The 23,145-nt window shown below is 42.6% G+C and overlaps 2 protein-coding genes across 4 annotated transcripts in view; one reads left to right on the top strand and one right to left on the bottom strand.

The window, feature by feature from the left end:
* Positions 1 to 10,240, top strand: part of abr (ABR activator of RhoGEF and GTPase) — a 222,573-nt gene extending 212,333 nt beyond the window's left edge. For all 3 annotated transcript variants that reach the window (XM_038975573.1, XM_038975581.1, XM_038975589.1), the window contains 7 exons: positions 4,057 to 4,116; positions 4,656 to 4,765; positions 4,916 to 5,055; positions 5,791 to 5,925; positions 6,196 to 6,301; positions 7,933 to 8,083; positions 8,629 to 10,240. In XM_038975573.1, the coding sequence (XP_038831501.1) occupies positions 4,057 to 4,116; positions 4,656 to 4,765; positions 4,916 to 5,055; positions 5,791 to 5,925; positions 6,196 to 6,301; positions 7,933 to 8,083; positions 8,629 to 8,718 (792 nt within the window). In that variant the 3' untranslated portion in view covers positions 8,719 to 10,240. The remainder of the gene's footprint in view (positions 1 to 4,056; positions 4,117 to 4,655; positions 4,766 to 4,915; positions 5,056 to 5,790; positions 5,926 to 6,195; positions 6,302 to 7,932; positions 8,084 to 8,628) is intronic.
* A 989-nt stretch (positions 10,241 to 11,229) lies between these two features.
* Positions 11,230 to 15,087, bottom strand: LOC120044324 (mitochondrial import inner membrane translocase subunit Tim22-like). The gene is made up of 4 exons (XM_038988938.1): positions 14,811 to 15,087; positions 14,196 to 14,392; positions 11,918 to 11,990; positions 11,230 to 11,828 (listed from the first exon to the last, which is right to left on the bottom strand). The coding sequence occupies exons 1-4, from the start codon at positions 15,067 to 15,069 to the stop codon at positions 11,752 to 11,754; spliced, it is 606 nt and encodes a 201-aa protein (XP_038844866.1). The 5' UTR covers positions 15,070 to 15,087; the 3' UTR covers positions 11,230 to 11,751.
* Positions 15,088 to 23,145: the final 8,058 nt, after the last annotated feature.

Below are 23,145 nucleotides of genomic sequence, written 5' to 3' on the forward strand. Positions count from 1 at the left end.
CCAACATCTAGTGGAAAGCCTTCCCAGAAGAGTGGAGGCTGTTATAGCAGCAAAGGGGAGACTAACTCCATATTAATGCCCATGATTTGGAATGAGATGTTCGACGAGCAGGTGTCCACATACTTTTGGTCATTTAGCATTGCACACACACACACACACACACACACACACACACACACACACACACACTCTAAGAGAGTCAGCCCTCAGAGCCTAGGGGCTGCTCAGAGAACAATGCGTTCCCACCAAACTGAGCATCATGATGGATAAACGGAACACATCACATCGCTACTCATTTATGCACAGACTCACCCTCATGCTTTTTCTGTCATCGCTCTCTCTCTCTCTGGCTCGCTCGCTTTTCTCTCAAAGGCCTGTATTTGACATTTTAAGCACTAATAGAATTCATAGTTTTACCTCTTCTATTTTAATCATGCAGTATATTCTGTGCCACATGAAAGAGAGATGATTGTACAGTGTATTCAGTGTGGATATGCATTTATACACTATCATCATGTGTTATGATCCTCTCCCCAGTCAGTCAGTGTTTTAGGCAGCATAATGGAGGCTTTGAGTTCTGGAGGAGTGATGAGGTCCTAATTGGAACCATCGTTTGGTTTAGGATGTTTTCTATATCCATTATCCTTCCACCAGCCCTTGTGTCTTTCTTCTAGTATTTCTTTCTTCTACAAACACACGCTACCAATTTGTTTCAGAAGTTCTCTGGAGAGGGAGGTTTTGGCACTGTGATTCATCTCTTGGGATTTTGAAGACTTTGAGGACCCGCCCCCTTTCTTTTTGTGCACCTCATATATTCTTCCCTCTGATTGGTTTCCTGGACTGTCACTCAAGACAATGTTTTTTCATCATCTCCCTTTGTTTAACCAGCCAGCTGGGCACAACCCCAAGTCACACTGGGGAGATCATTATTTCCATGTCTAAACTTCAAAGCAACATTTTCATATAACTTAACTTGCTCCCATCCATCCATCCTCTGTGATAGGATGAGAATATATAGTGTAGAACCGTACTGATTCAGTTGCAGTTTGCACTATAAATAATACCTTAGCAATGTGGTCTGTCTCCCCTTGAATCAGCTCACTTCCCAGGCAAGGAAAATGAATAAATAGGGGCAGAAGTTGTTCCTGGAGTTCTTAATAAAGCAGCATAGCATTAGAAGTCAACGGGTGGAGTGGTTGAGGGGCCAGTGGGTGTGTTGACTGCACACAGCTCGGCTGCATTAAAGGGTCTTTGTATTTTTATGAAACCCAATTTGACTCCATTAATTTGTAATAATGTCGAGAGCGAGAGATACACTGTATGTTGTTTTTAGGGCCTGTTTTGGGGGGCTACATGGGTACAGGAGGCCCCATCAGTCTGTTTGGGCTCCTGCCCAGAAAGACTCCTGGCGCTGGTGTAGTCAGGACCCATAGCCATGATTATGGCAACCTTCTTTAAAGCGCAACCCTGCTTGGAAAATTGCCCCTAATGGTAATAGATGTCTTAATAACTGATACAAAAAAAGCTTTTTATTAGGTAATTAATTACACTCCCTAAATATAAAGTTCTACCCTACTGTAAAGTTACGATAAGGTAAGTGTGCTGGCCTTGCGCTCGCTCAGCAATAAACGATTATGGGGCTTTTAAGACCGACAAGCACATAATCTAGGAAGGTAGTAATGACATAAGTGTAATTGTGATACACAGGGAACTGCTGAATCGGCCTATAAAAGGCATTAGCTCCTCGCTGTAGAAGTGCTAGGCTAGTCAGAGTGGCTCTGGTGTGTGTGTACCGAACACACACACACTTCTCATCATAGATCAGGTCAGAGCTCTATTCTCCCAGGGCATCATGAGAAAAAGGCAAGCGCTGCCTGTGTACTGAGCACAGTGAAGAGTGTGAGCCAGACATCAGCCATGGCTGCTGCTTACCCCTAGAGACAGCCAAATGTACACTACCGTTCAAAAGTTTGGGGTCACATATGTATCAAATTTACCTCATTTCACTAATGTGAACATGAATCACATTGATTGAGATGAAAATACAGCACACAAGAAAGCCCCCTTTCTCAAAATAAATCGGGTCATCACAATAGGCTAACACACAATGGAAGCACTGCGGATGCCCTTTCTGTTCGCTACCATTGTATTGCTATGCTAGTGCTCAGTTTCATCTTGTTCCTGTTGGTTCTTGTAAGTTGAACTGTCATCTGGTTGTGGGCCAGGTTCTCTTGACCTCTGCTGAAATGCTTGAGGGTAGAGACAGGGCTGAGTGTCCATTGGGAAAGGGAGACCGGGCCAGGGGTTGTGCTTTTCCCCATTTACAGTATTGTTCAAAAGTTTGGGGTCACTTAGAAATGTCCTTGTTTTTGAAAGAAAAGCTAATTTTTTGTCCATTAAAATGACATACAATTGATCAGAAATACAGTGTAGACATTGTTAATGTTGTAAATTACTATTGTAGCTGGAAACGGCTGATAAAAAAGGGGGGGGGGGGAAAGGAATATCTACATAGGCGTACAGAGGCCCATTATCAGCAACCACCACTCCTGTGTTCCAACGGCACGTTGTGTTAGCTAATCCAAGTTTATCGACTGCCCCCTCTCATTGAAGCCACTGACGTTCAATGCCGACCGCAGTACTGCAGGCATTGTTAGCAGAAAACAGGATCCCACATTATAGTTATATAAATAAAGAAAAAATGCCAAAGACAATCATGGTACCAATAATAGCTTCTAATACACAGATGTATGTCCTTGAACTGATTATTTTAAAATCGCACACAGAATAAGTTATAGGGATAGTTCTGCTGCTAATAGCAACCTGCAATACCCTGGTCAGCCTTTAACTGGAGTTAGTGAATGATAGGAGGCAGCACTGAGCTAGCCTGCAACATCACTTCCTGGAATAGCTCATACTGCTGATGTTATGTCTCCATGAGACGGCGTCTTAACAGACTTTATTTGGCTTCAATGCACTATTCGTATTCGCATAGGAATGAATGGTGTCACGTGATCGTTGGCTTTGTCAATTCATATATACAGTAATTTGTTTTAATGCAGAGATAATCCATGTTGTTAGGTAGGGACAGACCCACACACAGCCCTCAGTCTGGCTAGACTACAGAGGCTCCTCTCAGTCTAAACACACACATACTCACACATTACCCAGCGTGCACCATGCATTCACACAGGGGGTAAAGCCCATTTAACTTTATCAGATGTCAGCGTCCTGGAAATTAAATGACGAGAAAAAATAAAGTTCCCAGGGATGTTTTGTAATTTAAATATAGACAGGCCTGTCTGTGAATTTTCATCAAGGAGGCAAATGGAAAACTGGATATTTTTCCTCCACAAACAGCAGCAGTCAGAAAATAGCCCTGCTCCTCCTCTGGCCCATGTTGAGAGGAGAGGCTCGTCTCGGGTCGGAAAACAAACTGTAACGTGCCCTTGTTGTTCTCTTGGCTGAACTTTAAAGGAGCTCCTCAGAGCCTCACCAAAGCATGACTGGAGGGAGACATCTGGAGGAGGTGTTAGAGAGGGAGAGAACATAAGTGTTTGTGTCCTAATAAACATACAACTTCCTCCAGTGCAGGGAACTCTATGTATGCAGAGGTCCAGATCACTGAGACCTAGCGAGGTACTGGGGGTGTAGTGACAAGTAGAACACAAAACATAGGCGAGAATGTAACATTGATGTCTTGGTGACTATGGGAGCGAAACAGTGTTTGTTTCCTAATAAACATACTTTTTCCTCCAGTGCAGTGAATCGTGAGTACTCAGAGAGAGATGGCTAGGTACAGGGTTGTAGTGACAGAGGACGTTAGCAGTAATAGAACACATGCACCAGAAAGAAGCCTTTAGTGTGTCTACTAGGGTGCAGTCTTATATATGATATACAGTGTGTTCTGTGAGGGTCCATGTGATTGTGTCCATAATACGTGTATTGTCATACCTTCTCTGTCTTCTATGAGGCCATGCAGTGATGTGGCTTGTGTAGAAACTATAACGAAGGAAACTCAAACATAACTCTGCTCTCTTTTTCTGTGTATTTCAGCTGGACCCCCAGACGGTGCAGTCTAAGAACTGGCACATGGACGTCATAGAGATGAACGGGGTAAGGGACATTTGGGACCAGTTTCCCGGGACCGAGATGAAGCTTATTCTTGGACTAAGAAGCTCTTTCAATGTTGAATCTCCACAGAACATGCTTTTTAGTATAGGACTCGGCTTACACTGTGTCTGGAAAACCAGCCAATTCTGATACTGTCAGTCATTTACACATCTCAACACTGTTAATAGAAGATGACTGTTGTTAGGGATTAGTGTGTGGATATTGTAACGAAGCTTGTTGTTACAGTTGACCAGGGCCATGCAACGTTATCTTTACTAGCTTGGCCAACTCTCTGATTACTCCGGGAACACAGCCGTAAACAGCCGTAAAGTTTAAACATCTAACAGCGCTGGATCCACTTACACTCTGGATGTTGTGTAATGGTCAGAAGAAAGCACTTGGAAGCTGTGTATTTTAAACTAGGGACTGCAGATCAGCTATGCCGCTAAAAGCTGGTGCAATGTTTGCTGTTCATGGTCCCTGTCAAATGAACCAATAAATATGCAGCTTGTTTGATGCTTTGTATGTATTGTCTCCCACAGATCAAAGTGGAGTTCTCCATGAAGTTTACGAGTCGGGACTTGAGTCTGAAGAGAACGCCCTCCAAAAAACAGAGTGGGGTGTTCGGGGTCAAAATCAGTGTGGTGACAAAGTAAGCCATGTTGATATTTTGTATTCAAACATACCTGCAACAACATGATGAATCTTTCTGCTCAGTTTATTACACTTCTAGCATCAGCATCACATTGTTTAGTACTGCAATATCAGTCCTGATGAATATTGTGGTTGTGTCCCCCAACAGGCGCGAGCGCTCCAAGGTGCCTTACATCGTCCGCCAGTGCATTGAGGAGGTGGAGAAGAGGGGAATCGACGAGGTGGGAATCTACAGGATCTCCGGGGTGGCCACTGACATCCAGGCCCTCAAAGCAGCATTCGACACCAGTAAGAAACGCTCATACTGAGACTACTTCAAAGCACACCTCAGTCTTCATCAACAGACCCAGCCTTTTTTTCCTGGCCATGGCATCTGACCAGGGATAACTCTTGGCCCTATATATAAACTATAACCAGAGCCATGAGTTTTTCCTGGTCAGGTCACGTTATCAGGAATAATTCCAGACCTCTACATTATCAACACAAGCCTCCCTCTGTGAGCTGTCCTGTCCTTCCACTCTGTTGTACTGTGGGCCGGGGTCAGACTACCAGGCCCATGGCAGAGGGGCTTCAGCCTGGCTATAAACAGAGAGAGTTGTGGGAAAGGACAGGAAGAACACAGGTCTGAGGAGCCGCAGCTGTCAGCTGTGTGTTGTCCTCCCTGGGAGTCCCAGATCCAGGTTGTGTCCCATATGCCACCCTATTCCCTATATAGTGCTCTACTTTTGACCAGGGCCCACTATGTAGGGCATAGGGTGCCATTTGGGACACATCCTCAGTCACAGCCCCTAGACCAAACCAAATGCTAACCTCCTCAGCGTCTCTCTGCTGTGTTCATGTCTCACTGAGCTGAGATCTCCGGTTGTTTGGGTTTTAGAGTGTGGTTGCTTATGTCATCACTGGAGCCAGAATGATCAGTCTGGAAATGAACTAGTTGTTTGGTTGGGATGATACACTTCCGTTATCTATGTTTTCTCCCCCTCTCTCTCTATAAATATATATATATCTCTCTCCCCTTCAAAGATAGCAAAGACATCCTGGTGATGTTGAGTGACATGGACATCAATGCCATCGCGGGAACGCTGAAGCTGTACTTCCGTGAGCTGCCAGAGCCCCTGCTCACTGACCGCCTGTACCCAGCCTTCATGGAGGGCATAGGTACGACCTCTAACAGACCACATACATTCATACATCTCAATGCAATACCATATCAATACATTTATTATGCTTCTCAGCAGTAACAGAGAGAGGGGTTATTCCATTTTTTATTCACAGAAAATGATACATTGACAAGACAACATTGAAAGGATTGTTAATTTTTGCCCCTTAGAGCGGTAATTTTTTACTTATTTTCTTCTCTTTTCCCTCTCCTCCTCCTGTATACTCCCCATGTATCTTCCTCCTGTATCCGCCTCCTCTTCTCCACAGCTCTGTCGGACCCTGCAGCCAAGGAGAACTGCATGATGCATCTGCTGCGCTCCCTGCCTGACCCTAACCTCATCACCTTCCTCAGCCTGCTGGAGCATCTCAAAAGGTACACACACACACACACACACACACACAAACACACACACACGTGTACACATAAGGGGCCCCAGTAACTACTATTGGTGACAGTTTGGGCCAGATTAACAGGCAGCATAATACGTTCAGAGTGGGTTTTGGAGGAGTTCTGGGCAGAATACGGTCCACATGCGAGTGGTTCTTTAAGCCTGCCATAAAACTGTAGTCTGGAGAGCTTCATGAGGTGTGCTACTGTGACCGCACCAATAAGAGAGAGGACAGGGGGAAAAGTCATCAGAGTGTACAGGCCAGACCCTGTGTGGTCAACAGAGCTAACACACACACACACGTCTATCCCTGGAGAGGAATCAGCATCAGTCTGCACTGGGCCTTCCAGACCTGTTGTGGTGAAGTTAAGGAGCTAGACCTATGGTCCAGTTGAAGGAAACACATTAAAGTCAATGAAAAATGACTTTACTGCCAAAAATGACTTCTCTACTACTATTTTGTCTTTGAAAATAGCTGTGATGGTTTTAGTTGGCCGACCATGTGCTACTTAGTCTCTAAAGGCAGTGTAGAACTAGATTGGATGACATCATGGTGGTGCCTGTTAAAACTGCCTTCAGTTAGAAGACCATGGTAGAGCAGGGCCCAGCCCAACCACAGACTAGTAACCACTAGCATGGGCAGGAACACTTAGGAGGAGACCCATAAGTGTTTCCTATCACTCACATCTGATCTAGAACCAGCTGTCTGTCATCAGCCATAGTAGCAATGGCCTGCGTGGGGACTTATTCATACTCTGAATAAAGTTAGTTTTCACCACCAGACTTTTAAAAGATCAGGTTTATGTGTTTGTCATAGTTTCCTAATACGGGTCAGACAACATTTGTCTGAGAGTATATTATTGTCATCTAGCTCTACAATGTGAACTAGAGGGAACTAAGACTAAGTTTAAATGTGTAGTGCAGCCGTGTCAATTTCAGTTACACATTACTTCACTCTCACGCCTCCTTACAGAAGTTAGTTTTCAGTTAATCTTTGCTGTAAGATTGACACGTTTGAAAAGAACGCTGGGAGCCATGTTTATCACCAGGGGAGGTGTTTTATAGTGTGTAAAGCTGCGACAGTGTAAAGGGTAGTGAGATCTCAGAAGTTGGCAGGCAGGAAGGTCCATAGAGAAATCAGATTTCTACCTATTGGCAGGCCTGAAGTCAGTTCACAGGCCTAGCACTGGGTCAGATTCCACTCTTCTGCACCATGGAGACCTTATTATGGTCTGGTCCCAGTACAGCTCTCACCCAGCAGGACACTGCAGTCAGTCAACAGGAACGTACACAGACTACTCTCGTAGACACGCTGAGGACACCTGCTGGAAGCTCTGCTGAATTTCAAGTGTGATATGAATGGCTCTGCTGTTGCTATGGAGAACATTTATATAAGTTACAGCAGATGGTAACTTAGTTCAGACATGGTCCTTGTAGAAGAAACACACACAGAACACACTGTGCTGTACTGACAGTGATTGCTTCAGAACATGGGTTATCATAGTAACAAGGCCAGACCAGAAAACATGTCGCATGACTAGAAAAAGAACTAATACCGATCTGTCCCTGTGGTCACTGTAGTCTGACTGGTCTATCTGTCTGTTTTGTGTTCCAGAGTTGCTGACAATGAGCCCATCAATAAGATGTCCCTCCACAACTTGGGCACAGTGTTTGGCCCCACCCTGCTCAGGCCCTCTGAGTCCGAGGTCACCAAGGGACACATCACCCTGGCCACTGACATCTGGTCACATGACGTCATGGCACAGGTCAGTGTGACTTGGGTGCGTATATCTGTTTGTGTGTGCATGTGCGTTTGCTTGTGAGTATGTAAGAGTTAGCTGAGGGGGATGTGTGTGTTCGAACCGTGTCAGTCTGGTCTGGTTCCCCAGCTGTATTTAGACTATTTGGGAAGCCCCTCCTGGAGCTTTGCCCCGTGCTGAGAGAGAAACCACTTCCTGTTCACAAAGGACTTTTTCTAGGCCGTATATAAACAATGACTACTGTAAATCACCATAAAAGCTATAACACTAACAGTAGAATGCCATATTTCATCATTACTGTAAAGACTGAGAGACAGTTGTTTGTGCAGTGGCTTATTAAATGTCCATATGTTTAGTAGATAGATACTCAGTTATCATGGAGAGATGCTTACTGTGTCACCTTCTGAGTCATGTACAGAATGTGCAGATCACATTCGCCTCTGTAAGCTCCATATCCTAGTCCTTTTTGGTTATAACTATGATAATTGGTATTTAAATGAAACACCATTTATTTTTGGCTCAATCTCTCTCTTTCTCGCTCCCCATCTCAGGTCCAAGTGTTGCTGTACTACCTGCAGCATCCTCCCATCTCCTTCGCTGAGCTGAAGCGGAACACACTCTACTTTTCCACTGACGTTTAATCTCTTGGGGGTCCGGAGCGAAAGACTCAACAGCAAATCCCCCACCCCCATACCACCCAGCTCCCTTTTAAAACTGTACAGCCCCCCTAAGACCCACCCAGCCTACTCTGAGAGATGGACTCAGATGTGGAGGAAGACAAGAGGAGTCACGGTGCTTCCTCTGGATCCCATAGTCACGTCTTCTAGTGTCAGCGGAGATAGAGCAGCGGCCCCTACATTACAGTACATCCATCTGGTGAAGAGCAGGGGTGGAGGGAACAGCATACCTCTCACTTTTGACCCACAATACCCCATCGGACAGCCACCAATATGGGACCTCTCTATCTATCAGTTAGAGGTCAGGGTCTGGTATGTTACTGGGTCACTGTCGGTTGTTTGGTCTGTTGGGTCCTCCAGAAACCAGCTCAATGATCCTGAAGCTGCTCTGTTACTTACTCCACCTTCTTCTCTTTCTTTCTTTCAGAGGCATTCCAAGAAAATGGCATTTACATATTTTATAAATATTATTTGTTCAATAAGTCCTTTGTTTCTCTCTGGCTTTGTGCATGTGACGGAGGAGGGCTGTGTGTTTATGTAGAAGTGTGTGTGTGTGTGTGTGTGTGTGTGTGTGTGTGTGTGTGTGTGTGTGTGTGTGTTAAAGCGAAGAGCTGAGGACTGTTTGCGTTTCCAAGCCGCCAGTAAAGCCATGTCAGTGAATGGCCACTGTCACATTTTTTCTCCATGTGTAAAGACTAGAGAGCACAGCCCTCCCTCTGTGTGAGTCTTGGCCAAATTCGCCCTATTTATTATAAATATATATATATTAAGTGTGCCTGTACAGTCCAGGAGCTGGTTTCCCAAAAGTATCTTAAAGCTAAAGTCATCGTTAGAACCATAGCCTTAAGATGCTTTTGGGAAACTGGGCCCAGTGCAACTAGAGAATTGCTCAAAGGAGTCCGTTGTTTGAAGTTTTTTCAAGTAGTGATGTTTTTTTTTTTAAGTTTCTCATTCACAGCCAAGGTTGGCTGAGCTGTACTGAAACACAAAGTGTAAAATCTGACGGTTGATTCTAAACCTCTTTAAAGAAAGAAACATCAATCTGTGAGATGAGGGTTATGGGAAGAAAATCACACACATTTTTGGAACATTTGCTTTTTTCTTGTCAATCCATTGCAAGCCTGTTCCTAGTGTCCAATGACACCAGTTAATCTATAGGATTATTGTGTAGTTTAATGCCCTTATTGCATGTTCAACTTGTCAATCAAATCAGGCTGGGTAACGAAGGTAGGTTGTCACTGCTAGTTTGCGGCACCGGCAATCTCCTCCCATCAATGCTGTACAAATCCAACCTTTCTGCTATCTAGCCTGGGACATATCTTAAAATAAGCACTGTTAGATGAGTCCTATTTGATATTTTTAATATAAGATTAAAAGAAAATCAAATGTTGTATTTTACTTTGAGTATACTGTATTAACAAGGGTAAATGTCGATGTGAACTTTTTTCTTTTTTAGTCAAATTAATAAAAGTCTACCAAAACGTTGTTTTGTCATTCTGTCTTGCAGTTTTATTGCAACTAATTCATATTTTAAAACTTTGTATATATTTTTATTTGGTTTGGTGCAGCATACTGGACTTTGGGATAGTTGAAAAGTGACATTCATGTATTGGAATTTTATCAGTACCGCACAAACTCAAGATTGCAGTGCAGAAAATAAACTATTCTGAATCTTTTGAGCATGCAGTTACCAAACAAGTCATAAGAATTGAAAAATGACTTCAAAGCGGTAGCAATTAGCAGTGGTTTGTGTGTTGATGTCTCAGACACACCAAACTCAGTTTATATTATTTACCACAATGAATGAATTTAAAACATCTGTAGAATTTAGAGGTGTTAACCCCGGTGTCATGCCAAAATGTCCAACCTGGCCCCATTCCATCATGGCCACCTAATCATCCTCATTTCTTTGTGTATTTTTCTCCCAAATTGTCTCATCGCTCCAACCATATGGCACCGTTTTCTTGTTTTTTTAAATTTACGGATAGTCAGGGGCACGCTCCAACACGCATAAATCATTTACAAATGAGGAAAGTGTTTTGTGAGTCTGCCAGATCAGAGACAGTAGGGATGACCAGGGATGTTGTCTTGATAAGTGTGTGTGAATTAGACTATTTTCCAGTCCTAAGCATTCAAAATGTAACAAGTACTTTTGGGTGTCAGGGAGAATGTATGGAGTAAAAAGTACATAATTTTCTTCATGAATGTAGTGAAGTAAAGTACAGACTCCAAAAAACTACTTAACACCACTGCACTTGTAGCCACAATACAACTTTATGAAATGTTGACTTCAAGTCTCGACAGTTGCTCTTCAACTTCATTCTGAAGCCATTACATGCAATGTCGGGTTCTATTGTCAACCTATCTTTAGGGTGTTTGTTTGACCCATGCAAACAAAGACATGACAAACCAATTAATGGGTGCAGTAATATACAAATAAATGTGATTTAATAATGTACACATGATTCCAGTTTGTTATGGGTGTTGGAGACATGTTTATTTCTACATTACAATGAAAACCTTTTATAAACAATGGCAACACTGCCATGTTGATCTGAGCGCTGCTGTCGCAAACCAGTGTTCGGCTGTCGCCCATGCACCTTCGACTTTTGTCCTTACCACTCAAATGGATTCAAACTTAATTTCACCCACAAAAACTAAACAAGAGAATAGCCAGCTCTCGACTGATTAGAGGTTCATCTCAATGACTTAACTTTTTAGATAAAGGCAAAGCCAGCATAACAAGTGGGCCACATAAGCCTGGACTGGCCCACCCTGTATGACATCACTGTAAATACAGTGCACAGGATACAGTCAACAAAAGGTCAAACGTGGAATTGTCCAAGTGTAGATAATCCTCATGATAAGATGCTCCATCTGCAGAGCAGTGTTATCAGGGATGGTTTTTCTCTCCACGAGGTATAAAGTCTGTTTCTGGTCCAGAGGGACAGTGATCCCTCAACAATTGTTCAAAAGGTATAGAAGGTGCCCTGGTTTTCACCGAAGATAGTACTCAATGGCAGCAGAGAAGGCAGCGAAACCTCCACATCCCAGCACGCCAGCCTTCGCCCCAGCTATAAGATAGAAGGGAAACAATTATCTTTCAACAAAATTATATTAATGCATGAGACATTTGAACTGACAAATTAAGTAGATATCTCACCTCGAAATCCTATTGCTCCCCCAGTAACACAACCACTGTAGACAGCGTTCTTCCAGTCTGACTTTCCCCTGTGCTGTAATGTAAAATACACCACAAGGGGGCAGTATAAGACTGACAAATACACAATACATTATTTCCAGTAGATGTCTTCACGGTTTCAACAGACCCAAAATTCCAAGATCAAATTCTGACTTGTGTCTCAGATCTGAGTCAGTTCTGATATAATTGCTACAGGTCTCAGGAATGTGCAATTAAAACCGATTTACCGAATGGACCTGTCCTCTTAATTTAATGTTTGTGTGATGAACTGCACAAGTTTGTTATCTTTGTCAGCCAATTGCAATTCAATAAACTGTATTGCTTATGTCCAGCTGAAACTGGTTCCGGAAGCTCACCTCACGTGCGCCTGCTGCGGAGGAGAGAGAGAGCAAGTAAAAGGAGCCTTGGCCTAGGCTACTATTGATTGCGTTGATTGGACATGTCTTTATAATGTAGCAAACAAAGATGAGAAACGTTGGCGTGGACAAATGGACTGTGTGCAACTCGCTATTCGGGTTTGATGCAATTTTCTGCCTTTCATGTATTTATTATCAATTGTTTAGTCATTATAAATTATTTAATCATCTAAATCAGTTCTTTAGCCTATGCAAAGAGTTTTTCATTTTGATGAGACATTCTCATTGGCTAAATTAAGTTATTTTAAATGTTGTGCTCCATATTTACTTTAAAGTAAAAAATAGGCCTGTTGTAAAATAAATCGCATTAGCCTATTGCTGTCATTCGTTGTGTAGGCCTACGGTAGGCCTTTGTTGGTAATGTTTTTAAGGTTTCATTCTGTTGAGCCATTTTCATTGGCCAAATTAAAGTTGCGGATGTAATGTTGTGTTTACCGCAATATAATAGAATGACTGGTAGGCCTCCTATGCTACTCGCACTCACACCATGAAAAGGAAAGAAAAAAGGGTTAAGATGCAAAGGTTGATTTAATGCCGCAATATAATAAATAACTTGTTAGTATTTTCCCTATAAACAATGACGAGTTACTTTTGATATTACCCTAATAAATGTTAAGCAACTTTTGTGAAGGTTTGGTATGGTTATTATTAGGCTTAGCTAGGCTACTGCAGGCCTATGATATGAATGTACTACAACTGACTCAGTTGAACTTTGAGGTGAGGAAGAAAGTTTTAGGCCTACCATAGGTACTCCTTTAATCTAAAAATATTCTGATTGAAAATTAACAAATTAGCCTCCTATATGCCTATATCTGAATAGCAGTAGTAGCCTATTTTATCAGGGAGTCATACTAAGACCAAGGTCTCTTTTACAGATGAACCCTGAATTACAGAAAATACACATCAACCTATCTGACAAGTAGACCTATGCATGTCAATAACATGGCACCTCTGTCTCTAGGGCTAGGCTTGTCTCATATATATATACACACACACGAATATCATACATAGGCCTATATGCATGCAATGCCCTGATGCATTTAGTGCTCAAATCTCCGACAGCTGAACTGTGAGTTAGACTTGTTTTAGGAAAGTAAAAACCAATAAAATAGACTGAAGTTTTGAATATGCTACACATCGAAACACAAATAGTTTTTTTTGCAATTTGTTATAGGCAGTTAAGGACATGTAACTGTGGCTCATTTGGCTAATTTCGCTTGTTTATTGATGGCCCTTTATTGATGCTCTGGCAGTTTCTTTCTCTTCCTACTCTCAGATCTGAAATGGCCCTCGGATCCGAACCAGCACGATCCTTTTAGGAACAGGTCTGACTGTCCTCGGGTCCATTCGGAGCGGGTCTCAGTTTATGTATTTATGCATGTCGGGTGGGAAAGACAGATCCATTTCGGATAGGGTCCAGATTTTTCACATTCTTTCACATTGGTATTTCCAGAACCACAATTACCATGGTATTCATTTCATCAACACCCATTAGCCTAGAAGATCAAAGTGTTGTATTTTATTTAACCATGTTCAACAAATCTCATGATTTGTTGAACATAACTTTGTGGTTTGTGCTTACATATGATTTGTTGATGACAACTTTAAGGTCCCGCAAGTTGTCCAAACATAACAGGCTGTCTCATGCTTGTGATGCATTTACACGCTTGCCAGAATAAAGATGGACCTAGTGCTGAGTTTCAATATATCTTTACTTCCTCCGGTCCACTGACTACTTTCAATTTGCTACTCTCTTAGTTAGCATATTATTACTATTTTCTGATGCATTTCAGCAGAAAAAAAAAGGATCAGAATCATCCTACCGACTCAATGATGCACTCTGTGCAGGAGAACATTGCCCCAATGACAGCAAAGTTTTTGGCGTAGGACATTCCCCTCTGGCCCATGTCTTTGAGAACCTCTCTGGCCGTGGGTGTTCTCATGGGGTCTTTGGGGTCAAATCCCACATTGGTGTCTATACCAGCCGTGAACACACCAAACGCTCCCCCAAGAACAAACCCTTTAGAGAAAAGTGTCACAAGATTGTGTTAGCTACATCAACTATTGAAATAGTACTGTTACTCCTATACCTTATAGTGAGAATGAGCAATATTATAGACAGCAAGGGAGAGTGAGTGGCTCATCTCATCAGTAAGCTACCAACACGTTAAAAGATCAATCATTTGGAACAACTATGTGCATTATAAATTGTCGGCCTCCTGCATGCAGAGAGAAGCTAGTGTACCTATTGTACTGTAGCTGCAATCAGCTGTCACCATGAGGTGAGGCATGAGGCACGTTGCAATTTAGTCTCTATTGCTCGGTCGTCCATGTATGGACAAAGCTAGAGGCTAGTTGCAACTGTGAAGTGTACAGTAACTCATGCAAATGCATGACACATTTTTAATATCGTCGACAATAGTGAAAGACTGGCTAACCTCCAACACAGGCCAAAACCGCCTTGAAAGCACAGCTCTCCATTCCCTGTTCGATCATCTTCTGGTCGTCGGTTTTCATGGGATTGGGAAGACCCCCCATAACGGTCGGATTCAGATCCTTAATTGGCCTCTTTTCCCCGATGAGGTGCTCCAGGACCATGCTGTACTGAAATGTTGAACCTTCATAGCTCCGATCAGCCGAGGTTAAGGCTTGAGTGCCCGAAACAGGGGCATTTCCACTACCTACGGTCGCCGCCATGATGAGTGTGTGCGGCTGGTAAATTCAAGAGGTTATTATAAACGGTAGATTCGCCAAATGCATGACAGCTTGAGGTCAATTATATTTATTCCGCATGAAAAAACAATGAAGTCTATGGAATAACGGTCCCGGACCAATAACATAGACATTCTGTATTATTATTTGAGAAAATGTTTGTCAATATATAAGAATTGCACGTTTTCTTTTACTTGCGTTAGCGTGCAAGTGAAGTGCAAATTAGTCTTCCTATATATTAGCAGATTCAGCAAAGTCAGATCAATGCGTTTCTAAGTAATGGACTGTCTTCATGAATGCTATCTTGAATATAACCATATCATCTTAGTCTTAGATCAATATTGTCACAACACTTCTCATTTGACTTGAAAATATCTGTACGTGTAGGCTTTAATTTGATCTCTGCAGGAAATAAATGAGGAGGGTGTCGATTTAATACAAATGTTATCATAAGGAGAAGATAGTTCTCAAATGAACACACTGTTGAAATACGACATTACCCAGAAGTCTTTGTAAATGCAGACACTGCACCAAACTCGCGCGCTCCACCTGCAGGCACATCCACGCGCGACTCGAGCCCCACCATCGACATCATCACATCACACCAACGAGCGCACCAGCGGCAGAGTTGAAAAGAACAGGTGAGGGGAAAATATATATTTTCAATCAGCACGGATAATATTCACCTTTTTTTAAACTATTTATTCATTTACGTTGCTCAAGTTTGGTGAGGCTGTGAGAGTCGTTATGAAGACAGGTTGGATAGCAGTACAGTAGTTAGTGCACTTCACAGCAATCGCCGTTTTGATGATGATCAACGACACTGTGTTTGTCTCGTGACAGTCACTGTCCCATCTTTGACTGTACCTTCAGCTGATGGTTATTTTATATTAACCGGTGTTTAAAAAATGTATGGTCAACTCGCGTCGACATGTTCATTGCCACATCTTACAGTTAGAGAATGCTGCAGTAAGACAGACTTGTGTGATGGTAAAGCTGAGTCAGCCGAAGACATCTGTCATGAATGTTTGCGGACTGGGTGGAGGTGGATGCATGTGCACTGTTACCACTGTGGACTCTAGTGCCTCTTCTCATTTGTGTGTCTGTTTGAAGTTCAACAGGATGTTGTTTTCTGTGTCTGCTGCTGCCTCCACCAGTACATTTGGTTACGTAGAAAAACACCCTCCTGCTTACATCAATAGGCTAGCTCTTCCAAGCTTACTCAGTGACTATGCAGCAACAATGAATGACAAATAAATAATTGAGTACACATAGTGCTCACCAATTAGCAACTCTTCCAGCAATATATATATATATATATATATATTTTTTTTTTTAAAGTTCACATCACACTTTCACAGTGAATGCGTAAGATTATGAAGCCCAGAGTTTGATTATCCTGTAGTAAACAATTATGGTGTCCATGTAGCCTATAGCCTAATGCCCAAATTCTTATAAATTGCTTAAGAAATCATCATCATCCAATCAATTATGTCATATACATGGGAGTAATTAGGCCTACATATTTTCTGTTGCGATTTTAAGTTAACACAGTTTACAAATGTGTAATTACAGTGCTCAAAAACTTCGATTGTTGACTCGACTGATGCTTTAGAAAACCCTCCACATGCTACTTACTGTTGGTTACCGTACGGCTGCCATTTGTTCCCAATTAGGGCTACAGTATACGTGTAGCAGCCAGTAGCTAAGGCTTTGTTGTGTTTAGATTAGTTATCAGTGAAAGTTTGCTGTTTATTTATTTAATAAATCAGTTAGTGGTTCATTATGGTAGACGTCGTTATGACTGAGCTACTGTGTGCTGCACTGGCTCTACAACAGTCAGCTGCAGCCCTATTACATTTATCTGCTTATAAACTACACAGTCAAAGCATTCAGGCTCAGTCAAATGACTGCCTCAAAACGATGCTTAGGCCTAAACTCATAAACGGCGGCAATTTTGGTATTGGTTTACTGTGTGTGTCATAATGTAGCTCCATTCTCATGTATTTCTTTTAATCATCTTGTGTTTCTATTCTGCATCGTTGGGAAGGGCTTGTAAGCAAGCATTTCACGGTAGGTCTACACCAGTTGTATTCGGCGCATGTGACAAATACAATTTGATTAATGAGAAAAGTAATGAGAAAGAGATTTATTGGACAGTTAGCCTAGACTAACAACTAGACCGCTATTTCATTTGATTACATTAAATGTTTTTAAGAGGTAAACAAGCAAGCAGTGAGCCATCATGTCATTTGTCATTCACACACATACATTTATACTGAACAGGGATAGGCATATATAATGGAAAACAAATGACATCTTTCAGTTCTACACTCCCCTAATTATTCCTTTGATGGTACTAAAGCAATACAAGGGAGAAAATAACTATGAGTAAATCGTTCCTCCTCTTAAAGTTATGCAATAGCTATTTGTATGTAATTACACCCCTTGTTTTTCATGGCCAACCTTCCAAGAAATAGAAATAGCTAGAAGAGATCTGTCTTTGGCTGATGGCTGGGCTGTGTTCAGAACACATTGACAGCTAACTCAGCAGAGAGGTTGTATGTCCTATGTCAACAGAAGGACCAGGCAGATCCCAGGTAGAACCCTTTGGGGTTCCGTGTAGAACCCTTTCCACAGAGCGGTCTACATGTAACCCAAAAGAGATCTACCTGGAACCAAAAAGTGTTCTCCTATGGGAACATCCGCCTTTTGGAACCCTTTTTTCTAAGGCCTTACATGGAACCACACACAGTGCAGTAGCCTAAGTACACTAACAAGAGAGCAGTAGCCTAGTTGTCATTTAATTTTGCATTCTGGTTTTATTTTGCATATGGTTGTATCTTGCATTTCATTCTCAGGAGAAGAAAAGGCCCCATGTTATACAGACAAGTGCTCAATGAGTCCTCTTAGTGTTTTACTCCATCTCTCTCTGGGCTTCGATGATTGTTGGCATTAAATTTGATGGAGGCAAGGGAGAATGCAGCTCACCTGGTCTCCCAGTCTACTCCTGTACTCTGTGTGCTGCTGAGAGAGCCCTAGATTGTGTGTCCTCACAGGGTGTCCTGTCCTCACAGGGCCAGAGAGAGAGAGCAGTGAATCTGTTTCCCAGTCACATCACCATACTGGTCCCCAGTGACTGTGCTGCGCCTGCGCTCTACTGCTGAGCTCGTTACCAACGATTCTCTCACTGGGGGACTGGAGCCGCTATAAATAGCCTCCAGTAGGTCTCTGGTGAGCGGGGGGGGGGTTATTGACTGGAGTGTCCTGGCTGTCCACCTGCGTCCTCATTCCTCTGTTACGGTCCAAAGCTAAGGGTGACTTTTCCAGGGTGTGTGTATGTGTGTGTGTCACAGAACACCATGTGGCCTCATTTGAAATGGGATGTCAAGGTCTCTGCTGTATAGGCTAGCTGCTGTTCCACAAAGTCAAAATTCATGATTCAAGAACGCGCTCTAGTATCGCTGACCTCGATTTACCTAGCCTACTTTTTGGTATGCGACTGAAGACTATATTTTTTCACAGCTTTATTAGTGTGTGTGCATGTGCAATGTGTAGACTACAAGTATGTGTGTGATTTATATAAAGTGGGGAGATGGATGAGGGGGAGATCCATTGGTGTCACCTTCCCCATTTGCAGCAGGCAAGCATCCATGCAGGCAGTCAGGCAGGGCGAGGGGCAAACACTGCAGTGCTATAATCCCCATAAATGGGGATGCACTCACTGCACAGAGCTCTCAGTACACACGGACAGAATACATTCATACTGCATACACGATGCAGCACTGAAAATTCAGGCCGTACACAGCAGACTCTGTCAGAGACTGCAGCTCATGATTTCTTCGATTAAGTGCATACTTACACTGCTGATTGAAGAATGGCAAAGTGCAGGGAGACCTAGTGCCCAATAATTTATACACTAGATGACTGATATGGGGGCGCTGTGTTGGCGCCACCATGCCTCCATCTTGGCACTCCCTCACCATTGTAAATTATATTCTACATTCGTTTTTGCCACATTTATTCTATTACAGAGACCTTAATGTAGGTTGTCCAATCACAACGCATCTTTTGACCAATGGCTAAAATAATGAATAATAATAATTAGTCCTCTAAGAAAACCAATGGTCCAAACCTCATGTCTCTGTCATAATCCGTTCAAAAGTTATTTAAATTTTTTACGTATTAGGATGGCCAAAATTAGGGTGACTAAATCAATGGAGGTCAGACGGAAAAAGTGTACAAAAATCAGGAAAATAGCATTGGGTCAGCTTGGCTGGATGTTGGGCGAGAATGAAGGCTAACTGACAGGCTTTCCGTTGAACTCATCATCTTTGTTCTTGAATCCGGAGGACATAAAACAATATAGAGGTAAGATGTATATCGATTTTAAGACATTTATTTTTTTCAAGATAATATTTTAATATTTTAGTATACACTTTTAATATTAACGTGAAATTCCTGTTCTTTTTAGAAGATTTCTCACAAAAACAAGCGTATTTGTGAAATGTCAACGGAGCACTGAGTGTACCGCAAGCTTTTTATTTTCAAATTTGGCATTTTGCAAACCTTGGAAACAACTTTGCATACCACCACAACATGTAAAATCCTCAAAAGTCACAGTTAGAAAGCAGAACCGCTCTATCAATAGAGCTCGGTGCTTATTATTGGATGTATCAGGTTACGAAATCGGACTTTTTGGATATAATGTTAATGACATGTTAGAGAAAGACGCAACTGAACGATTCAGAACATGAAGAATCATATTTGTCTTGGTAAAATGTATTTTATAACATAAGGATGTTAAGGGTGTGTACTGGAGGCGAAGTCAGGTGCAGGAGAGCAGAGTGTAGTGAACAGGCGCACTTTTTATTCCGGTCCAACGAAAGCACAAAAGTACATAAATGTGCCCAAACACGGAACAATAGACAAAAGTATGGCGCGTAACAATACCCACATAACATAAATACAATTTCACACAAAGACATGGAGGGGAACAGAGGACTAAATACATGCAGTGTGATTAGGGAATGAAAACCAGGTGTGTATGGAACAAGACAAAACAAATGGAAATATGGAAAATGGAGCGGCGATGGCTAGAAAGCCGGTGACGTCGATTGCCGAACGCCGCCTGAACAAGGAGAGGAGCCGACTTCGGCGGAAGTCGTGACAAAGGAAGTGAAATTTCATCACCAAAGCGTGTTTTCATCCACTCTGGGCAGAGTGGCTGGACACCCTACTTAATGGATACTTTAAAATTATATTGTGTGAGCTATACATACAAATATTTGTATTTATAAAATAATTTTCCATAATTTATAGATATGACTAACGTAACTGTTCCCACTACAACAACAAAATACTTAAATAAATGTAATTTTGTCCTTGAAACATTTTAATTGAAATACTGTAGAATTCCATTAATTCTTATGGAGGACTGCTCATACTGGGAAGAGCCAATATGGCCGACCGGTGGCTTCGAAGCCTCTCAATGGCCAATACATAGCATTAGTAATCCGGGGTTTATATTCAGTGCATTCGGTTAGTATTCAGACCACTTCCCTTTTTCCACATTTTGTTACGTTACAGCCTTATTCTAAAATGGATGAAATAAAACATTTTCCTCATCAAACTACACACAATACCCCATAATGCCAAAGTGAAAATAGGTTTTTAGACATTTTGGCAAATGTATTAAAAATCAAAAACAGAAATAACATATTTACATAAGTATTTAGACCCTTTGCTATGAGATTTGAAATTGAGCTCAGATGCATCCTGTTTCCATTCATCATGCTTGAGACATTTCAACAACTTAAATTAAATTGATTGGACATGATTTGGAGAGGCACACACCCGTCTATATAAGGTCCCACAGTTAGTTGACCGTGCATGTCAAAGCAAAAACCAAGCCATGAGGTCGAAGGAATTGTCCGTAGTGCTCCGTGACAGGATTGTGTCAAGGCAAAGATCTGGGGAAGGGTACCAAAAATGTTATATGCAGCATTGAAGGTTCTCAAGAACACAGTGGCCTCCATCATTCTTAAATGGAAGAAGTTTGGAACCACCAAGACTCTTCCTAGAGCTTGCCGCCAGGCCGAACTGAGCAATCGGGGGATAAGGGCCTTGGTCAGGGAGGTGACCAAGAACCCGAGTTCCTCTGTGGAGACGGGAGAACCTTCCAGAAGGACAACCATCTCTGCAGCACTCCACCAATCAGGCCTTTATGGTAGAGTGGCCAGATGGAACACACTCAGTAAAAGGCACATGACAGCCCGCTTGGAGTTTGTCAAAAGGCACCTAAAGGACTCTCAGACCATGAGGAACAAGATTCTCTGGTCTGATGAAACCAAGATTGAACTCTTTGGCCTGAATGCCAGACGTAACGTCTGGAGGAAACCTGGCACCATCCCTACGATGAAGCATGGTGGTGGCAGTATCATGCTGTGGGGATGTTTTTCAGCGGCAGGGACTGGGAGACTAGTCAGGATCGAGGGAAAGATGAACGGAGCAAAGTACTGAGAGGTCCTTGATGAAAACCTGCTCCAGAGGACCTCCGACTTGGGCGAAGGTTCACCTTCCAACAGGACAATGACCCTAAGCACATAGCCAAGACAATACAGGATTGGCTTCAGGACAAGTCTCTGAATGTCCTTCAGTGGCCCAGCCAGAGCCCGGACTTGAACCTGATTGAACATCTCTGGAGAGGCCTGAAAATAGCTGTGCAGCGACGCTCCCCATCCAACCTGACAGCTTGAGAGGATCTGCAGAGAAGAATGAGAGAAACTCCACAAAGACAGGTTTGCCAAGAGTCATACCCAAGAAGACTGGAGGCTGTAATTGCTGCCAAATGTTCTTCAACAAAGTACTTAGTAAAGGTTCTGAATACTTATGTAAATGTGATATTTCAGTTTTAGTTTTTTATAAACTAGCAAAAATGTCTAAACCTGTTTTTGCTCATTATGGGGTATTGTGTGTAGATTAACAAAATGTGGAAAAAGTCAAGCGGTCTTGTCACACCAGCCTTTGCTTTGGCTCCCCTTCCTATCCAGCTCAGGCGTTCGGTGTCGCCGGCCTTCTAGCTGCTGCCAAACCAAACCTACTGCTGGCAAACGCCCTTCGCTCATCAACCCTGGACTTGTCTCGTCATCATTACACACACCTGGTTCCTATCCCCACTCTATCACTGTATATATACTCCTTCTGCCATTTGTCTTTGTCGGTCATTGTAAATGTTACTTGTTTTCCTGAAAGGAATCTCTCCTATTTCCTGAATACTTTATATTTTGCACTTTGTTCGCCCTGTGCCTTTTTGTTTATGAAGATACATTTTGAGCACAACAGCATTTGGGTTTCGTCCCGCTTTGATCTATGGTGCTGAAATAAACTCAGTAGTTCTAAACCTGCGAATGCCTCCTGCCTACTCGTCTCTACACCAGTGACAGGTCTGAGAACTTTTCGAATGCGCTGTACATCATTGGGTATTCCCCACCCTGCGGTTTGGGATGTGATGTGAGGGAGGCTCCTGGACCGAGCCCGGTCCTGCAAAAACAGCACAAACAGGTCTGAGATCTGACTAAATATCAGCCGCCCAGGCTCTTTAACAGACCAGGATGCTTAGAGACTTACACAGCGACACAAATGTAATTTACTTTATGTAGTCTGTTATAATAGCTAAATGATGTGGCAGTTTTGTTTGCATTGGCAGATTCCGTTTTGTTTGTTTTGTCTCTTGTTTCAACTGATTGCCATTTATCCACAATTAACCACTAACGTCCAATTAGGCCTAAACCACTCTGCCTGTACTGAATAGAATCCCTAGGATCTTAATTAGTGCCACTTTCAATTTCATGAGGAGCTTAATGAAATTGCTATTGTCATGCCTTCTCCCCTCACACAAGACACACACACATGAGGCAGTGCTATTTGAAAGCAACAATCTCTGAGTTATCTGTGCCCATGAGGTTAGGCCTGGCCTGCATACCGTTGATCTGGCACATCCTTTGCTGCACTGGAGGCCCGGGAGCCTCTAATTGCAAAGATAAGGGCAGCTGGGCAGAG

Source organism: Salvelinus namaycush, chromosome 3 (assembly GCF_016432855.1).
Source record: "Salvelinus namaycush isolate Seneca chromosome 3, SaNama_1.0, whole genome shotgun sequence".
NCBI lineage: Eukaryota > Metazoa > Chordata > Actinopteri > Salmoniformes > Salmonidae > Salvelinus > Salvelinus namaycush.